The sequence below is a fragment of the Parasteatoda tepidariorum genome, chromosome 7 (assembly GCF_982258835.1).
Source record: "Parasteatoda tepidariorum strain Cologne lab strain chromosome 7, Ptep-v5.0, whole genome shotgun sequence".
In the NCBI taxonomy this organism is placed as follows: domain Eukaryota; kingdom Metazoa; phylum Arthropoda; class Arachnida; order Araneae; family Theridiidae; genus Parasteatoda; species Parasteatoda tepidariorum.
Window position 1 is genome coordinate 29205225 of NC_141761.1, and position 16271 is coordinate 29221495.

The window sequence follows — 16271 nt, forward strand, 5'->3', positions numbered from 1 at the left end:
CATTCCTCTTGCCCAGAGGATAGTTTTACTCCCAAGCTGTTTCATAGAAAAAAAAGACACCTAGAATACGAATGATGAACGAGACCGCAATCACTTACTTGCAGTCAGATGGACATCTTGGATAAATAAAAGGAGGTGGTCTGTTTAGTGACAGTAGTAATCGAACAACCTATTGTGCAGCATATTAGGACGTTACGTACTTTCCTTAAAAATTTATCATGTAATATTTCACCCCTCCTCTAAAACTCAAATTTTTTGTGAAGAACTGTTCATTTATATCTAACTTAAACTTGTGTAGTATGTAAGATTTGTCTCTTAACGAAATGGTAAAGAGAACGAAATTTAACTTATCTTTTAAAGCAGATGTCATAAAGAGATTTGAAGAAAATCCATCGACAACTAAAAAAGCTTCAGCTGATCATTTTAAAATTCCTGAATCAACTTTAAAAGGGATTTTAAAAAAAAAGAAAAAAGATGCAAGTGTTGCTGCTCAACGGGAATGTGGAATTAAATCATGGAAGAGAAGTCGTATTCAAGGTGGAAAGTTTCAAGAACTGGAAAGTGTTTTATTACAATGGTTTAAAGAAGCTTGTGCTTCTAACATTCCAATATTGAATTACTTAGGCAAAAACCAGTACATCTCGCAGAAACTTTGAAAATGGAAAATTTTTCAGCCCCACATGGTTGGGTGGAGAAATTCAAGATCCGACATAGCTTAGAAACTCGTATCGTATCTGGTGAAAGTGCAAACGTAGACGAAAAGACTGTAGAGGAGTGGAAAGAAGAATTGAAATCTTTAATTAAAGGATACAAGCCAATGGACACTTTCAACTGTGATGAAACTGGTTTGTTTTTCAGGATGATGCCTAAGAAAACATTGGCATTTAAGGGGGAACCCTGCCACGGTGGATGAATCAGTAAGGAAAGATTAACCGTTTTATTATGGATCAAAAAAACACCCCCCTTTTATTATTGTCAAGTCGAAAAAGCCTCTCTGTTTTAAAAAAATAAAGCGACTTCCCTGTGAGTACTCAAGCAATAGAGCATCATGGATGACTTGTACGCTGCACGAGCAAGTTACAACCTTTAGAATTAGGCATTATCCGTTCCTTAAAGGTGCATTACGGAAAAACATTGATTCGTCGATTTCTTTTACAGAACTGGAAACATTCAAATCAGCAGCAGCCGACGTAAGGATTTCAATTCTGGATGTTATGAATATGGTATACGCTGCATGGAGAAGCATTTGACAACCCAGCATAAGGAATTACTTCAAAAAAGCTGGATTTCTAATTTCAGATGAAAATGAATTTATGGATCAAATTAGCAAAAGGTCAGTAGAAAAACCAAAAGGTTTTGGTTTTTCCACTGACAACAGAAATACTCCAGTGTGTTTGTAGACAGCGCGTCCCCTGAAGAAGTGCTGTCTTACGAACACACACATCTATTTTATTGCTTTTTTCCGCTTTAATGTTTGTTTGAATATCTGAATTAAATTGAGCAAAATTTGGTTCCAGCTGCTTTAGGCGCTTTTCCATTTTGATTTAATGTTTTAATAGTTAATTTACTTCTATTTATCTTTTTTGCTGTTGTAAATTGAATTCTTTTTCTGATTAGAATGCTGAGTATTGCTTATTTCTCATACCTTGGCCTATGAATTCAATGATCCTTATTAATTGTTTCGTTCTACAGAGCTTTTTGCCAAATCCAAATTGCTCATCAGGTAGTAGTTGTAATTTGTCTTCTATTCTATTGTAGATAATTCTTTCGAAAATTTTACTTAATGTGGGCTAATTGGTCCATGGTTGTGGGGCATTGCAGGATCTTTTAGGGGGTTTTGGGTATAGAATGATAGTTGCTTCCTTCCATTTATTAGGGAAGTAGCATAGCTTGAGGCAAGAATTATTGATATTTGATAGGTAATCTTTTTTTTTGGGAGGTTTTTAATCATTTTATTAGTGATAGTGTCACCACCAGGTGTTTTTCTGGGTTTTAGTCTTTTAATAAGATTCATTATTGCATTATTATCTGTAGGGTGAATACTATGATTAATTTTTAAATTTTTCAAGAAATTTCTGTTTTCTTTAACGACCATGTCTTCGAAATCATCGTTACAATGTTCCTTGTTTTCAGAAAATTTTTCTTCCATGGTATCAGCAAATGCTTCTGCTTTTTCTTCTGGAGTAAAAACGAGCCCTCTTTTATCATGGATGGGTTCATTAATTGTTTTTGTTAATTTAAGTGATTCAGTAAGCTTATGTAGGGAATTATCCGCAGTATTTATTAATTTCAGTTTTTCTTGCCAGGTTTCATTTCTATGTTCTAGGCATTGTTTTTTAATTTGTTTGTTTAATTTATTAACTTGAGTTTTTAATTGTGAATCAAATGATCTACTCCACATCTTTTTTATTTTGTTTCTATATTTTATGAGTTGTTTAATGTATCAAACTTTAAGTAGTTGATTGTTGAATGTATTAATGGAATTATCAATATCATTAGTTATTTAGTAGTAATTCATTCATATTGTTTTCTTCGAGATAATTAGTGTGATTTTGCCAATTAGTGATTTTTATGCTATTCTGGTAATTATTAATATTTTGTGCTATAGTGGCAAAAAGAAGCCACTTAGCCACTATTTTGAAATCCTCTCCCTTGGGAGTAGCATTTAATTCATTTGGTAGCGTCTCTACCGCCGCCATCTTGTTTTCGTTAACAATGGATTTATTTAATCCATTATAGATATCAAAGCTAATGCTTTTTTGCTCCTTTATTGGTGATGACTCATTTTGTACTGCAAAGCTTAATTGAGTACGTACAAAATTAAATATGATTTGAGCAGCTTGTAGCTGATTACAGATATCAGGAGTTTGCTCTCGTGAGTTTAGATCACTCATCACCTTATATAGGTACATAAATTCCTCACTTACACTTTTATGTCTGGTTTTAAAACCCAGATAATCAAATGATTGTTCATTATTCGCCATAATGATAGTGAAAACTGATACTAAGCTCAATAATTTATTCCGACTACCAGTTGTACCTTGTTGTGAAAATATGTGCCGCTCGAGCACAGGAAAATTCCATACAGCTCTAAATAAATGGTAGTGTTGAAAGAAATTAGCTACACAGTAACCGATTCACCTATTAAAAGATATTTCAGACTACACCACATGGGCCTTGTTGTGTAGTCGAAATGGCTTTGTGAATGATTGTCTAAGATAAAAATACAAGTAATGCAATTAAATTAGGAAAAATATCAAATACCGTGATCAGTAGAGAAGATAATAATCAATCAGCATAGGAGAGCACAAGTCTTTAAAAGACATAATAAGTAAAGATTGGTGGTCTTGAAAAAGACCATTGTTTTTGAAGTATTCCAAAGCTGGTACGTAACTCATAAGCTGGTAGCCGGCACAGGCAGGGATCAACTATCGAAAAGTAATCCATGATCGCCTTCTGGCACAGAGGCTAAGAAAGAAATGAATGACCAATTAGATGATTAATATCTCATATAATTAATATCTCAACGTAAATAAAGCGTAATTTTTGCCATGTTTGAGTTTTATCTCTTATTTGGCTATATTTGTATAAAATATAATTTTTTGTGCCTCGTCGTAGCATGCATGTAGAGTCTTTCAAATTCATTTGTTGTTTGCTTCGTTGAAAGTTAAATAGAAAGAATACGTTGAATTGTAAACACTACAAATATAATAGCATTGAATAGCGCGCTTTTTCAAGCTTAAGCGTTAAGACAAATCGGGTGTAGTAATCTAGAAATCTTACGATGAATTTTAACTCCTGTCGCCTCTTTCATTGTCTTTATACGGTGTGAGAGAGATGTTTATTGGCTACAGGCAAGATTCGAACCAAGAACCTCTGGAGTCTCATTCGGATGCTTTAACCACTACAGAAAAGGGTACACATTCCAGTCCAGGGTGACTTAGGAAGCCTTTCATATACAGTTGCCCAGCTTGTGGTTATCCATCCTATATATAATAAGACAAAGTAATTGAAAGGCTCATATGAAACACTAGTTTTGCAGTTCTCAACAGTTTTTTTTTAAGAATAATTTGTACAATTCGAAACAGTTGGCATATCTGTGTATGTATAAAGGGCCCGTGCTAAGCATTCGCCTCCTCGCCAAATACGACAGAATCGTGAATTCGGTGAAACGAATTTTTGTTATGACAAGAGTATTGGCGAGCGATCTTTTCTACCGAACAGAAAAATATGTTTCCCTCGGTCCTGAAAATTAACGTTAATATAAATTTTAATTCGAATCTAATTAGAATTATATTAAGTTCAGATAATGTAAGCAACAGGCTAAAAATAAACTGTAAAATACAAATGGAAACGTGCGTGAGAACTAAACGTCCTTGAGAAGTGAGAAATAAATTCCTCAATCATGAAATTGCAAATATCAAATCCTTGATAAACGTGGTCTAGAGATTTGCAGGAATGAAAAGAATGCAATCTTTTTCAAAAATCTCAGTTCGGGGATTATTATTATTCATTTTGCCGCTATTCGACGTAATGGTGATAGGTGGCGAGATCCCTGATTTTAAATGACCTCAATTTACTGTCGACCTGATAATAATCATTTATACAAATCTTTTTAGCGTTTTTTTTTAAAGAATATGCCAGGGCCGAGATAGCCTGGTTGGATGGGCACTGGGCGAATGCCTGAGTGTTCGTGGGTTCGATCCCAGGCCAGCTGAAGACTCCCCATGTAGTAAATGGTGACTGATGCACGTTAAATCTGTCGAGTCTCAAAGTCTTCCATGTTCCCATAACAAATCAATACCTCAGGAGGTACTGATCTAGGAGTTTCCTTGTGTTCTGGATTGGTTCAAAATTACAAGGATATGGAGTTGAACATTAGTGGTCATAAACTTAAAATTGGGTCGGCTGTTCAACGACGGGTATAATAAAAATAATACCCCAGAGCCGTGATGGCTCAGGGGATGGTGCGTCCGCCTTCCAATGAGGTGAACAGGGTTCGAATTTCAGCTATGGCTGGTTTATACGGATTCCGCACCCGGCTTGCACCGACCAGAATGCTGACGTAAAATAGCCGCAGTGGTAGACGGATGATGGGTCAGAGTCCCCAGGCCGTCAGGCTAACAGTGGGAGGTTTTCTTGGTTTTCCTTTCCATGTAACGTAAATGTGGGTTAGTTTCATCAAAAAATCCTTCGTGTATATGTTTATTCATAACTCGACCTGCCTTATTTAAGGGCATACGAGTGTAGATTCATAAAACATATATTATACACACATAAAACATCAGAAATTATATAAAATCACAGAAACTTGAAATCACAGATGTCAGTGGCAACAGCCCGACAGAAAAAAATACAGCATTACAAGTAACAACACAAAAAAAGGAATAACCTCAATGACATCTGCCAAAACTGAGCCATTATAAAAAAATAAATAAATAAATAGATTAAAATCCAATACGATCCCTTACGCAATTAAAAAAAAAAAGAATACAATACAAAAAATTTTAAATCTCAAGAAGGAACGATAAAAAAGTTCCCAAAGTTAAAAAGAAACATAATAACAACATACACTAATACAAAGGACTAAGTAGTTAAAAACATGACCTATAACCGGGCCAAGACAAATTTAAAAAAAAACTATAATAAAAATTTAAAAACTCAAAGTCTAAAATTAGTAAATTTATAAAAATAAATAATAAAATAGTAAAACATGATACGGTTGAGACACCCAAATTAGAGGCCGTGGATTCTGAATTAATCCTTCGTGTATATAAATTTCTACCAATGATCCACGAGTTCCTTTGTCTTCTGGATTGGGTTCAAAATTGCAATGCTACAGAGTTGAACATGGGTGGTTGTAAATTTTAAAAATCCCTTATCTACTGGGTAATGTGTAAATGTTATTAAGTCAATTTAAAAATTGGCAACTGGGTAAAGTGAGCTATATATACCCGGCCCATATCTAGATTCTTTCCTCACAGAAAATAAAGAGTGCTATTAAAATCTCAATAATAAAGTAATTACTAAAATGAGAGAGGTTGTAATGCTTCTCAGGCCATATCGTTAATTTATTTACCGCTTTTAGGAAGATAGAAAACACCAATTTGTTTGTGGTAAAGAACACGTGAAATATGTATGGCATATGCATGGTAGAATTGAAAATTGCTTACCTTAAGTGTGATATAATATTTTAATTGCACCACGTATTATATTCACATGGAATAGTGTACCCTACCAAAGGAATTAATTTTAGGTCCCATATGGTTTACACAATGTGGACCTACAGTTGATTACATATTGATTATTCCTGTTATGTGATTTCTATGTGGTTAATTTGACAACACAAATATCCATTTAATAATTGTGAAGTATCATTAACTCAATCGTTTATTTTCTAGGGACCAGAAAGACTTCGTGCTTCAGTATTTGCTGATGATCCCCACAAAGTGACTGGATCTATACCCGGAGCTCCGGAAGTGAAAACAGTTTACGATACTCTAACACACGGACTCAAAGTTTCAAGTAAGACGCACTTTGTATATATCCCTGGACCAATTTTGGTTATAAAATGGGTCATAAATAGTTTTTTTTTTACAGCAGATGCAGTTTTTGTACTCAAATAAAATGTTAAAAAAATGTGTGCTTATGAGAAGCCTGTTCAAATCCATTATTTTGTACTTAATGACAGCTCCCTGATGACCTGACTATGTAGTATATCGAATATCGAAAGATAATTAAAAAAAATGTGTCTCCCCGAAATAAAGCCACAATATGTATGTTGCGCACTACTTACTAAATCATGAGCATCGATAATATAAATATGAAGGCTATTCATGACAAGCACCCTATTATTAAAAGCCAGCATTGAGAATATTTTCGAATATAAATGGAGGCATTGTCCGACTAGAAAACCCTTTTTTGACTACCTATTCTCTTTGCAGATGGCCATAAACGGATTTCTAGAAGTTTTTGATTATTGACAATCTCCATACAGACTGGAGGAAAGGTTAAGTGAAGGGGATAATTGAAACTTTCCCACACAATAAATGAACCTCCACCTTGCTGTATAATAAGGAAGAATTTATCTTTTTTCATGCTCACAAAACTGTCCAAGTTTTCTTAATTCTCTTATTTCCTATTCCATTTCGCTTGGGGACAGCTTTCAATATGGGCTAATGATAAATTTTTTTTATATCGCAAATTTCTTGTAGAATATATAAAATGAAACAGCAGAGGAGAAAATCTTCTTAAAATGGTCAGCGATTTGGAGACTCATTACTGTTGTAGGAAGGCTTCGGCTATGGTGGTAATCTTTTGCGCAGCCTTTCCTCTATGCCGTATATGAAGATTACTAAAAAATACTAGAAGCTTTTTTAATGGCATTTGAAGGGAGAATTGTTGACAAAAATCGGATTTTTAAGAAAGAGAATGCCTTCATTTACCTTACAAAATCTTCAAATTGGTGACTTTTGGAAAATAGGGTACATGCCCTGAACAGCCTGCCATTTTTATGAATTCTACTTTCAAGAAAACGTGAAGGCTATCCTCCTTAAGGACGCCGAATATTAAAAAATAGCAGTTTCAGTCTGTGGCAGAATTGAAGACTGCCATGATTAAAACATGACATAACATTGATGCTTAGGATTGGTAAATAGTATGCACCATCACTTATTTCAAGTCATATAAAATGTAGCGGGTATTTTGTCTGTGATCAGAAGTGGCTTCATTTAGGTGGGGCACTTTTTCTCGCCTTTCTTACTTGTTTAATGTTTTTTTTCCCAGTTCAGTCGGAGCATGAAATGAGTTACTACTCGTGAATATGTGTTTAGATATAAATATAAGCTTAGATATTAGATACATCTTCATATACATGTTATGTTCTCATTGTTCTTCGCTGAGTTCAGCACAAAATTAAGGTGGCTTTATTTAAATAGGACACACTGTGTATATCTGGGTGTATATACACCGAAGAGCCATTACATTATGACCACCCTGCTAATAACATGTAGGACCACCTTTAGCCATAAAAACTGCTAGCACCCGCCGTGTCATTTATTCCACTAGGTGCTGATAGGTAGTCTGAGGTATCTGGTACCAAGCGCTCACCAACTGATCCTGCAATTCCCTCACATAGTACTACCTCCCGCGAGGGGGTAGCGTGGCAGCACGAATTTGGTTTTCCAAGTAGGACCACAAATGCTCTATTGGATTAAGGTCAGGGGTCAAGACATGACTTGAAAGTCACTGGAATGTTCCTCGCGGATTCGACCCTTATGACATGGTGCATTATCCTGTTGATAAACAGCATCCCCGCAGGAAAAACTGTTGCCATGAATGGGTGAACCTGGCGTGCAACTATGTTCAAGTAGCCAGGCCCGGACTGGGATCTAAAATCGGCCCGGGCATTTTGGAGATATCGGCCCTCTACTTCAGATAAACACCGTGTGCGCGAAGCGTACGTGACTCCTAATGCATCATTTTTAGGCATTTTTTACTTAAAAATTCTCATGAACGTAAGTTAATTTATCGAAATAAGAAAGTAGATTAAAATTGCTTAATAATCCTTTATAGAATATATTTCAGTTTAAAATACATGGTTCTTATGAGGAAACATAGGTTGATAAAATCAAAAACGTGTGTCAGGGTCACGTGATGTAATAACACGCATTTATTTGTCAGTCGTAACCTTTTACAAAAGAAATAACGCAAAATTCTACAAAAACTAATTCACCATTTTATTATTCTTTTTCATCCATTGTTCAAAAAAAAAAAACAAAAAAAAATGATCATATCTATAATATCAAGCTTTTAGCTCGCAACATCAGAAAATGCGTGTTATTACATCACGTGACCCTGACACCTTCCCCCCAGAGTCATATTAGATCCAAAGATCGAATATGGCAAATAATTTAAGGGTCACACTTTACACATAAACAAACTATGTTTCACATTCACCCCAATATTCACTGAATCTTAGGTTTAACTTAACACTAGGTATTTACTTTAATCACCTAATAATAATAATAGGAAAAAAATGTTCAGAGTCTTATTTTAGTTTATATTTACAGTCTGGACAATGCATCTGCATTACTAAGTTTCGATCCTTTGATGTGACTTGCCTCAATATCATGGCGTTGAATGGCTAACGCCCATCTCTGCAACCTCGGGCTTTGGGGTGTCGCACTCGTCAGAAATACTAGGGGATTATGATCAGTTAGTAAAATAATCTTAGCACCACAGAGTAAGGTTTCAAATCTCTGCAAAGCCCAAATAATAGCATAAGCTTCCCTTTCAATTGTAGACCATTTCTGTTGAGTTGAATTCAGCTTCTGGCTACCGAAAGCTATGGGACGAATATTTCCTTCTTCATCTAACTGACCTAAACAACATCCGACCGCATTTTGAGATGCATCCGTATGCAAGTAGTATGGTTTCTCTATGTCTGGGACTTGTAACTCTGCGATCTTACATAGCGACGTCTTCAATTCCTTGAATGCCTTCTCAGCTTCTTCGCTCCAAGGAATCTCATTAGGAACTTTCTTTTTAGTAAGCTCTGTTAGTGGAAGAGCAATCTTTGCGAAGTTTGGAATATACTGCCTGTAAAAGTTGCATAATCCCAAAGCACTTCTCAGTTGTTTTTTGGTTTTGGGTGCCTCTAATTTCTGTATTACTCTTATTCGTTCTTTGTCAGGAGCATGTTTACCTGAACCAATAATATGTCCTAAGTATTTAACCTTTTGTCTAGCAAATTCGCACTTTCTCAAGTTCACGGAGAAATTAAAATATTCCAATCTCTTAAAAACTTCTTCAAGATGAATCAAATGTTCCTCCCACGTATCAGAAAATACTGCTAAATCATCGATATAAGCACAAGTGAAATCAGACATGGACTGAACCACTTTAGACATAGCTCTTTGGTAGGTTGCAGCAGCATGTCTTAATCCAAAGGGTAATACATTCCATTGGTACTGGCCTCGGTGAGTTCGGAATGCTGTGAGGTGTTTGCTGCCGTTCTCCATCGGTATAGCCCAATATCCCTTCAACATATCTAGCACAGTAATGAATTTCTTCTTTCCTACTAAGAAATTCAACTCCATCATATTTTGCATTGGATATGCATCCGGAACGGTAAGAGCATTCAAACTTCTGAAATCAATGCATAACCTGATTGTTCCGTCTTTCTTATGAACACATACTACCGGGTGTGCTATCTCACTTACCACCGGTTCAATCAGTCCTAACGCTAGCAATTCATTGATCTGTGCATCCACTTTCCCCTTTAAGTTTTCTGGTATCTTATACGTTTTTGGTTTCATCGTATCCTCCTCAGCTTTCAGCTTTATCGCATGTTTCCCAACTTTAGCTATCCTTATCTTTCCCGAAAACAACGTTTTGCGTCTATGTAAAAGATCTTTCAATTGATTTTGTTGCATTTTGGGTAAGTAATCCAAATTTAATCCTTTCAATGCTTCATAGCTTTCCACATCTGTAGGAAGAGTTGGTGTTTCGTATATTTCACCAAATTCATCATCAATATCATAGACAACTCCAACTGTTTGAATTCTCGCTTTGTATTCTCTCATTTTGTTAACATGCAATAATCTTAAATTTCCTTCAGGCATTTGCAAATAATACGAATTCGGTTTCACTCTTCTAATTACCTTTACTGGACCTATCCATCTGGCATATAATGAATTGGATGAATCATGCATTAGCACAAGTACTTGATCTCCTGGCGCAAATTCCCGGTATTTTTTCCTTCTATTGTAATATTTGGCATAATTACTTTGTTGCACATCACTTGTTAACCTTGCCTTTTCGGTTGCTATTTCTAATTTTCCTTTTAACTCTTTTAAATATTCCTCCGCTGATCCTTTCATATTCAAAGGTAAAAACATATCTCCGGCCCAAATTGACTTCAATATAGATAACGGGCCTTTCGGTTCTCTCCCGTACATTAGCAGAAAAGGTGGTACTCCTGTAGTTGCATTTGGAACTTCTCGATAAGCCCATAGTACAAATGGTATGTGTCGATGCCAATTTCTTCCTACTTCTCTAATAATGTGATGTAGCGTATTTTTGAAAGTTTGGTTCCATCTTTCAATCAATCCGTTCCCTTCCGGATGGTATGGCGTTGAAAATCGCGGACAAGCTCCTAAAACCTTCAAAAACTCTTGCGTTAAACTTGCCGTAAAATTTGTCGCATTATCCACCACGATTACTTCTGGAATTCCTGTCCTACAGAATATTTCGAGCAGTGCTTCACATGTATTCCTTGCCGTTAACGATTTGAGCGGGACTGCTTCAGGCCATCTTGAATGTTGGTCCATCAAACAAAGGATATATTTATGTCCTTGTGCTGATACTGGATCTAGAGGACCAATTAGATCTACGTTCACCACTTGGAATGGAAGTTCAGGACGTGACACAGGTGTTATCGGAATTTTGTCTACTGAACGAACAACTCTTCTACCTTGGCACCCATGACATGAGCTACAATAAGCTTTAATTTCCTTGACCATCCCTGGCCAATAAAAGGAAAATTTAATTCTTTGAATTGTTTTACGAGCTCCTAGATGTGCTCCGAATACTGACTCGTGGGCAATTTCTAGTATTTTACCTTTTCTAATTTCGGGAATTACTAATTGTTGTATTCTATTCCCGTCCAACAGCTCTTCATGGCATAGTATATTATTTTGTATCACATACCCTCCTTTATTTTGCTTCCCCAATTTCCATGCTTCTTGGAGAGTATCGCAACTTTGTTGTTGTATCTTGAATCGTTCGGTTTCATTTCCATTCTTTTTATCACCGCATTCACCTACTGTTGGCTCCTGCTGCTCTTCTCCGTCACTTGCACTCATATATAACTGCTCCTTTCGGGAATCTGATCTTAGCTTCATAGCAGCAGTAAAACTGGGATTGTATACTCTTTTTTGTTCTAATAATGCCTCATAAGTTTCAGCATCCAACAAAATGTCAGCATTTAACCCATTGACGGCTGCTATCATCGTTTTAATTATAGGCGTAATATATCCTTCCGTTACCAAAGCGATTTCCACTTCTTTTAATTCAGCTTTTAGACTTTCGCCAAACGCAGGTTGTAGTATTATATGTCCTTTGTAATCCACTTCCTTACCCACTATATCGTTTTTAAATACACTTATTTGTGCACCAGAATCTACTACAGCTTCGTATTCATTTCCATTATATGAAATTCTAACTTTCTTAAGGGCAGCTATTTTTGGTTGAACGCCTTTACATTTTTTGTTTCCTATCATGACTTCACCGTTAAATCTTGCAGTGACTACTTTGCTTTCGATATTTCCATTTCTGAGTACCTTAACTTCGGATACTTGCCCTTCCGATACTTGAACCTCGGCCACTTTGCCTTCAATGTTTCTTCTCCTCTCTTTATTATCTCGACAAAATCGTGCCAAGTGTCCTACTCGTCCACAATTAAAACATGTGACTGGATTTTGGGAAGAACTCCGCTTATCAATTCTGCCATGGTTGTTATGCTCATGTTTATATCCTTCACCAAATGTATGATATCTTCTACTAACCATGTTTGGTTTTTCCCGGTATAAGTTCCTATATGGTTGAGAAGTAATGAATTTAGTAGTTTGGTTATATTTCCTTGCATTCTCGTACTCATCTAACTTCTCAGCAAGTGTGTCAACTGAGCAAATTCTACTCCACTCATCAATAAAATGATTTTGTATGTCTCCAGGTACTCGTTCTTTTATCTGTTCGACAATGACAAGTTGTTTCAGGCTGTCGAAATCATTAATTTTTAGTCCCGAAACCCATTCGTTAAAATAGTTCGCCAATTCAAATCCAAAATCTCGCCAAGTGCTCTCAGCCGCTTTACAATGTCTCTTAAACTTTATTTTAAATGCTTCTGGGCTCAATTTAAACCTTTTCAATAACATACATTTTACATGTTTATAATCATTTGCTTTTTCTTCAGGCTCCCTTGCAATTAAATTCGCCATTTCTAGAGGCAATAATCCAACAAGATGCGTTACCCAATCTTCTTCTTTTATATGGACTCTTCGTGCTTGTCTTTCAAACAATATTAGATAAAAACTTATATCACCTTCTTTTGGATCAAAAGTACGCATTAATTTTTGCAATCCACCAGGTACATGTTCTCTTGTTTCTTCATTTCGAGAGCTGCTCGTCTCTCCTATAGTACCAGTATGTACCAATGAAGCTTCTATCTTCAACCTCTCCAATTCATATTCCTTTTCTTGCCGCTTTAATTCATCTTCCCTTTCCTGTTCTCGCCGCTTTAATTCACCTTCCCTTTCCTGTTCTCGCCTCTTTAATTCATCTTCCCTTTCCTGTTCTCGCCGCTTTAATTCGTCTTCCCTTTCCTGTTGCTTAATTTCATATTCTTGTCGCCTAATTTCATCTTCTTTTTGTTGGCGCTTTATTTCTTCTCTTCCACTAACTATTCTTTTTAATAATTCCTTCACAAACTCCTCTTCGTACTCCGTACTTGCCAATATAATCTTCTTTAATTCGGTAACTCTCATGTCTTCCGTTGCCGTTTCTCCTAACTCTTCCGCCAAACACTTCAAATCTACTTTTAAAGCTCTTCCTAAAAATGCCATTTTTCACCTACTACTTTCTAAACTGCACCTTCTTACAAAAAAAAATGCCACTTCCTAAACCAATTTCAAGACAATCTAAATAACTCACTATCTTCCATCAAACAACTTGAAATTCATAGAACAAACAACTACCAATCTTTTATTTCGAAATCCATTGGGGTTTCCCCGCACATTTGTCAGTCGTAACCTTTTACAAAAGAAATAACGCAAAATTCTACAAAAACTAATTCACCATTTTATTATTCTTTTTCATCCATTGTTCAAAAAAAAAAAACAAAAAAAAATGATCATATCTATAATATCAAGCTTTTAGCTCGCAACATCAGAAAATGCGTGTTATTACATCACGTGACCCTGACAACGTGAAAGATGAAGTTGTTGTTGTTGTTAATTTACGTCGCACTAGAGCTGCACGTTGGGCTATTGGCGACGGTCTGGGAAGCATCCCGGAGGATGATCCGAAGACATTCCATCACAATTTTGATCCTCTGAGGAGGGGATGGTGAAAAATGAAGAGTAAATAAAAATATTTATTATACTGCACATACATGAATGATTTATCTAAACATTTTTTTTAAAAATAGATTTAATGCTTCTTCAAAAGTCATTAAATTAAAATTTAATTTAATGACTTTTGAAGAAGCTCACTATTTTCTGCCACTTTATCGATTCTGTCGTCGCTATCTAATTTCATTAATAGATCGTTTTCTATTGCCATTACCATGAGAGCATTCAAATTATCCGAAGATAAAGTACTCCTCATTTGATTTTTAATTACTTTTAATGTGGCGAATGATCTTTCCCAAGTCACCTGACTTATTGACAATGCTAGTAAAAATTTTAATGCTGGACCAATTAAATTGTAAGAATTGGTCAATAAATTGAATATCTGTAATATCTTGTAGCAACAAATAACACAATTTTTGCACGCACTGCGTGTTTCACATTTTTGGATTTACTTCTTCTTGTGTTTCCAAAGTAAAGTCGTTATTATCTTCATTTGAATGATCTTCTCTTATTATTTTATAATCTTCTAGATCTGAATTTTTCAGTTTTTCCCAATGTAAAGCTAAATTTTTTAGTTCAATCCGCAAATTTTCACCTATAGCTGTTTCATTAAATTTAAGCAAGAGTTTGCTTAACTCATTTAGTTCGCCAGATTGAAGCTTGTTAAGACGTATTTCAGGGAAATGTTTCGGATCTAGATAGGAAATATCAGCGTACAATTTTCCATTTGCGGGAAACCGGCGTTCCATTGGCGCTACAACTGTGCTGAAAATAATGTTATGGACGTTTATCTTAAATGCAGTGGTTTCATCATCAGAAACTGTTTCATTCGACGCTATCTCAACCGGCATGAATTTTCTTTTCTTCACTCTTTTTGTGGAAACTTTGTTTGAATTTCTATTTCAGTTTCAGTTTCTTCAAATTCCTTATTTACTCGAATAATAAAATCGTCTGTAACTTTTTGTACACCTTCAAAATCTCTCACTATTTTTTTTAGTTCTGAACACGTTTGTGATACCATTCCAAAAGCTTTTAAGATGTCTAAACCAGAGGTTTGCAAATATTGGGAGAGCGGTGTAGTTAATTCAAATATTCTTGAGAATATTTTGGCGGTGATTACTGTTTCATATTTGCAAAATGATTCTAAAAATATTTTTGCCTTTGCATGGATATATGGCTTGAAATTTGAATTTTGTTGTATAGTCTCTAAACTTGTAATCAATGTGACATATAACGGCTTTATAGTTGAATCTGAATTTGAAAATGACAGACATTTAGTAACAGACATTTATCTTTAGCAGTTTACAAGATTAAGAGCCCATTAAGAATAGCTGTTTCATAAAAATTCTTTAATTTTCCAATCAAAATAAGAAAAAATATTGCATGAATAAATACAATATGTATTAGACAATTTGCTATACAAACAAATATCAACTTTATTACAATTTTTAATAGAAGACAATGAAGTGTATAGTGTATTCAAATATTATTCAAATTATTATTATATAATAATTATAATTATTATAATAATAATATTATTCAGATATTATTATTTTACTTTTAATGTTTTAGTACGGTATAAATTCGACAATAGACCCCCATAACCCCTTCGTCCTTATAGACCCCCTTTAAAGGTCCTTCGACCGGTTGGGGGTCGATAACGATCCTTAGGAAACCCCTGGAACTTAATACCTATACAATATAGAAATAAAAATTAAAAATAGGTACTTACCAAATAGAATTTAAAAAACACACAAAAAGAAATAATACATTATATTAAAAGTCTAGTGAAGAGTCACACACTGTAGAAAATTCTACTGGATAAAATAAAAGTTCACGTTTGTGCAATACTGGAAATAATAAAGAAAGAGAATCTTACACAGCACTAAAGACTCACAGTCGAACATTTATTTATTTATTTGATTTTATCATGTGTCAACAACGACATCTAACAGTATCTCCAGGAACTAATTTAATATTAAGTTATAAAATACAGGTGATTCAGACCATGCGTGCCACTCATGTTTTTCGAGAATTGAGCGAATAATAGATTTGAAATAAAAAATCTTATATCTAAATCTACCCCAAGGGATTCAAAAGTGATATTGTTAATTCCCGCAAGTAGCCTACCAGAATTAC

At 35.1% G+C, this 16271-nt stretch overlaps 1 protein-coding gene across 2 annotated transcripts in view; it reads left to right on the forward strand.

Annotated features, from left to right (window-relative positions):
* LOC107447553 (long-chain-fatty-acid--CoA ligase 5) overlaps positions 1 to 16271 on the forward strand; it is a 73816-nt gene that overhangs the window by 5768 nt on the left and 51777 nt on the right. For both annotated transcript variants that reach the window (XM_043046009.3, XM_071183667.2), the window contains exon 2: positions 6402 to 6525. In XM_043046009.3, coding sequence (XP_042901943.1) covers positions 6402 to 6525 — 124 coding nt within the window. The remainder of the gene's footprint in view (positions 1 to 6401; positions 6526 to 16271) is intronic.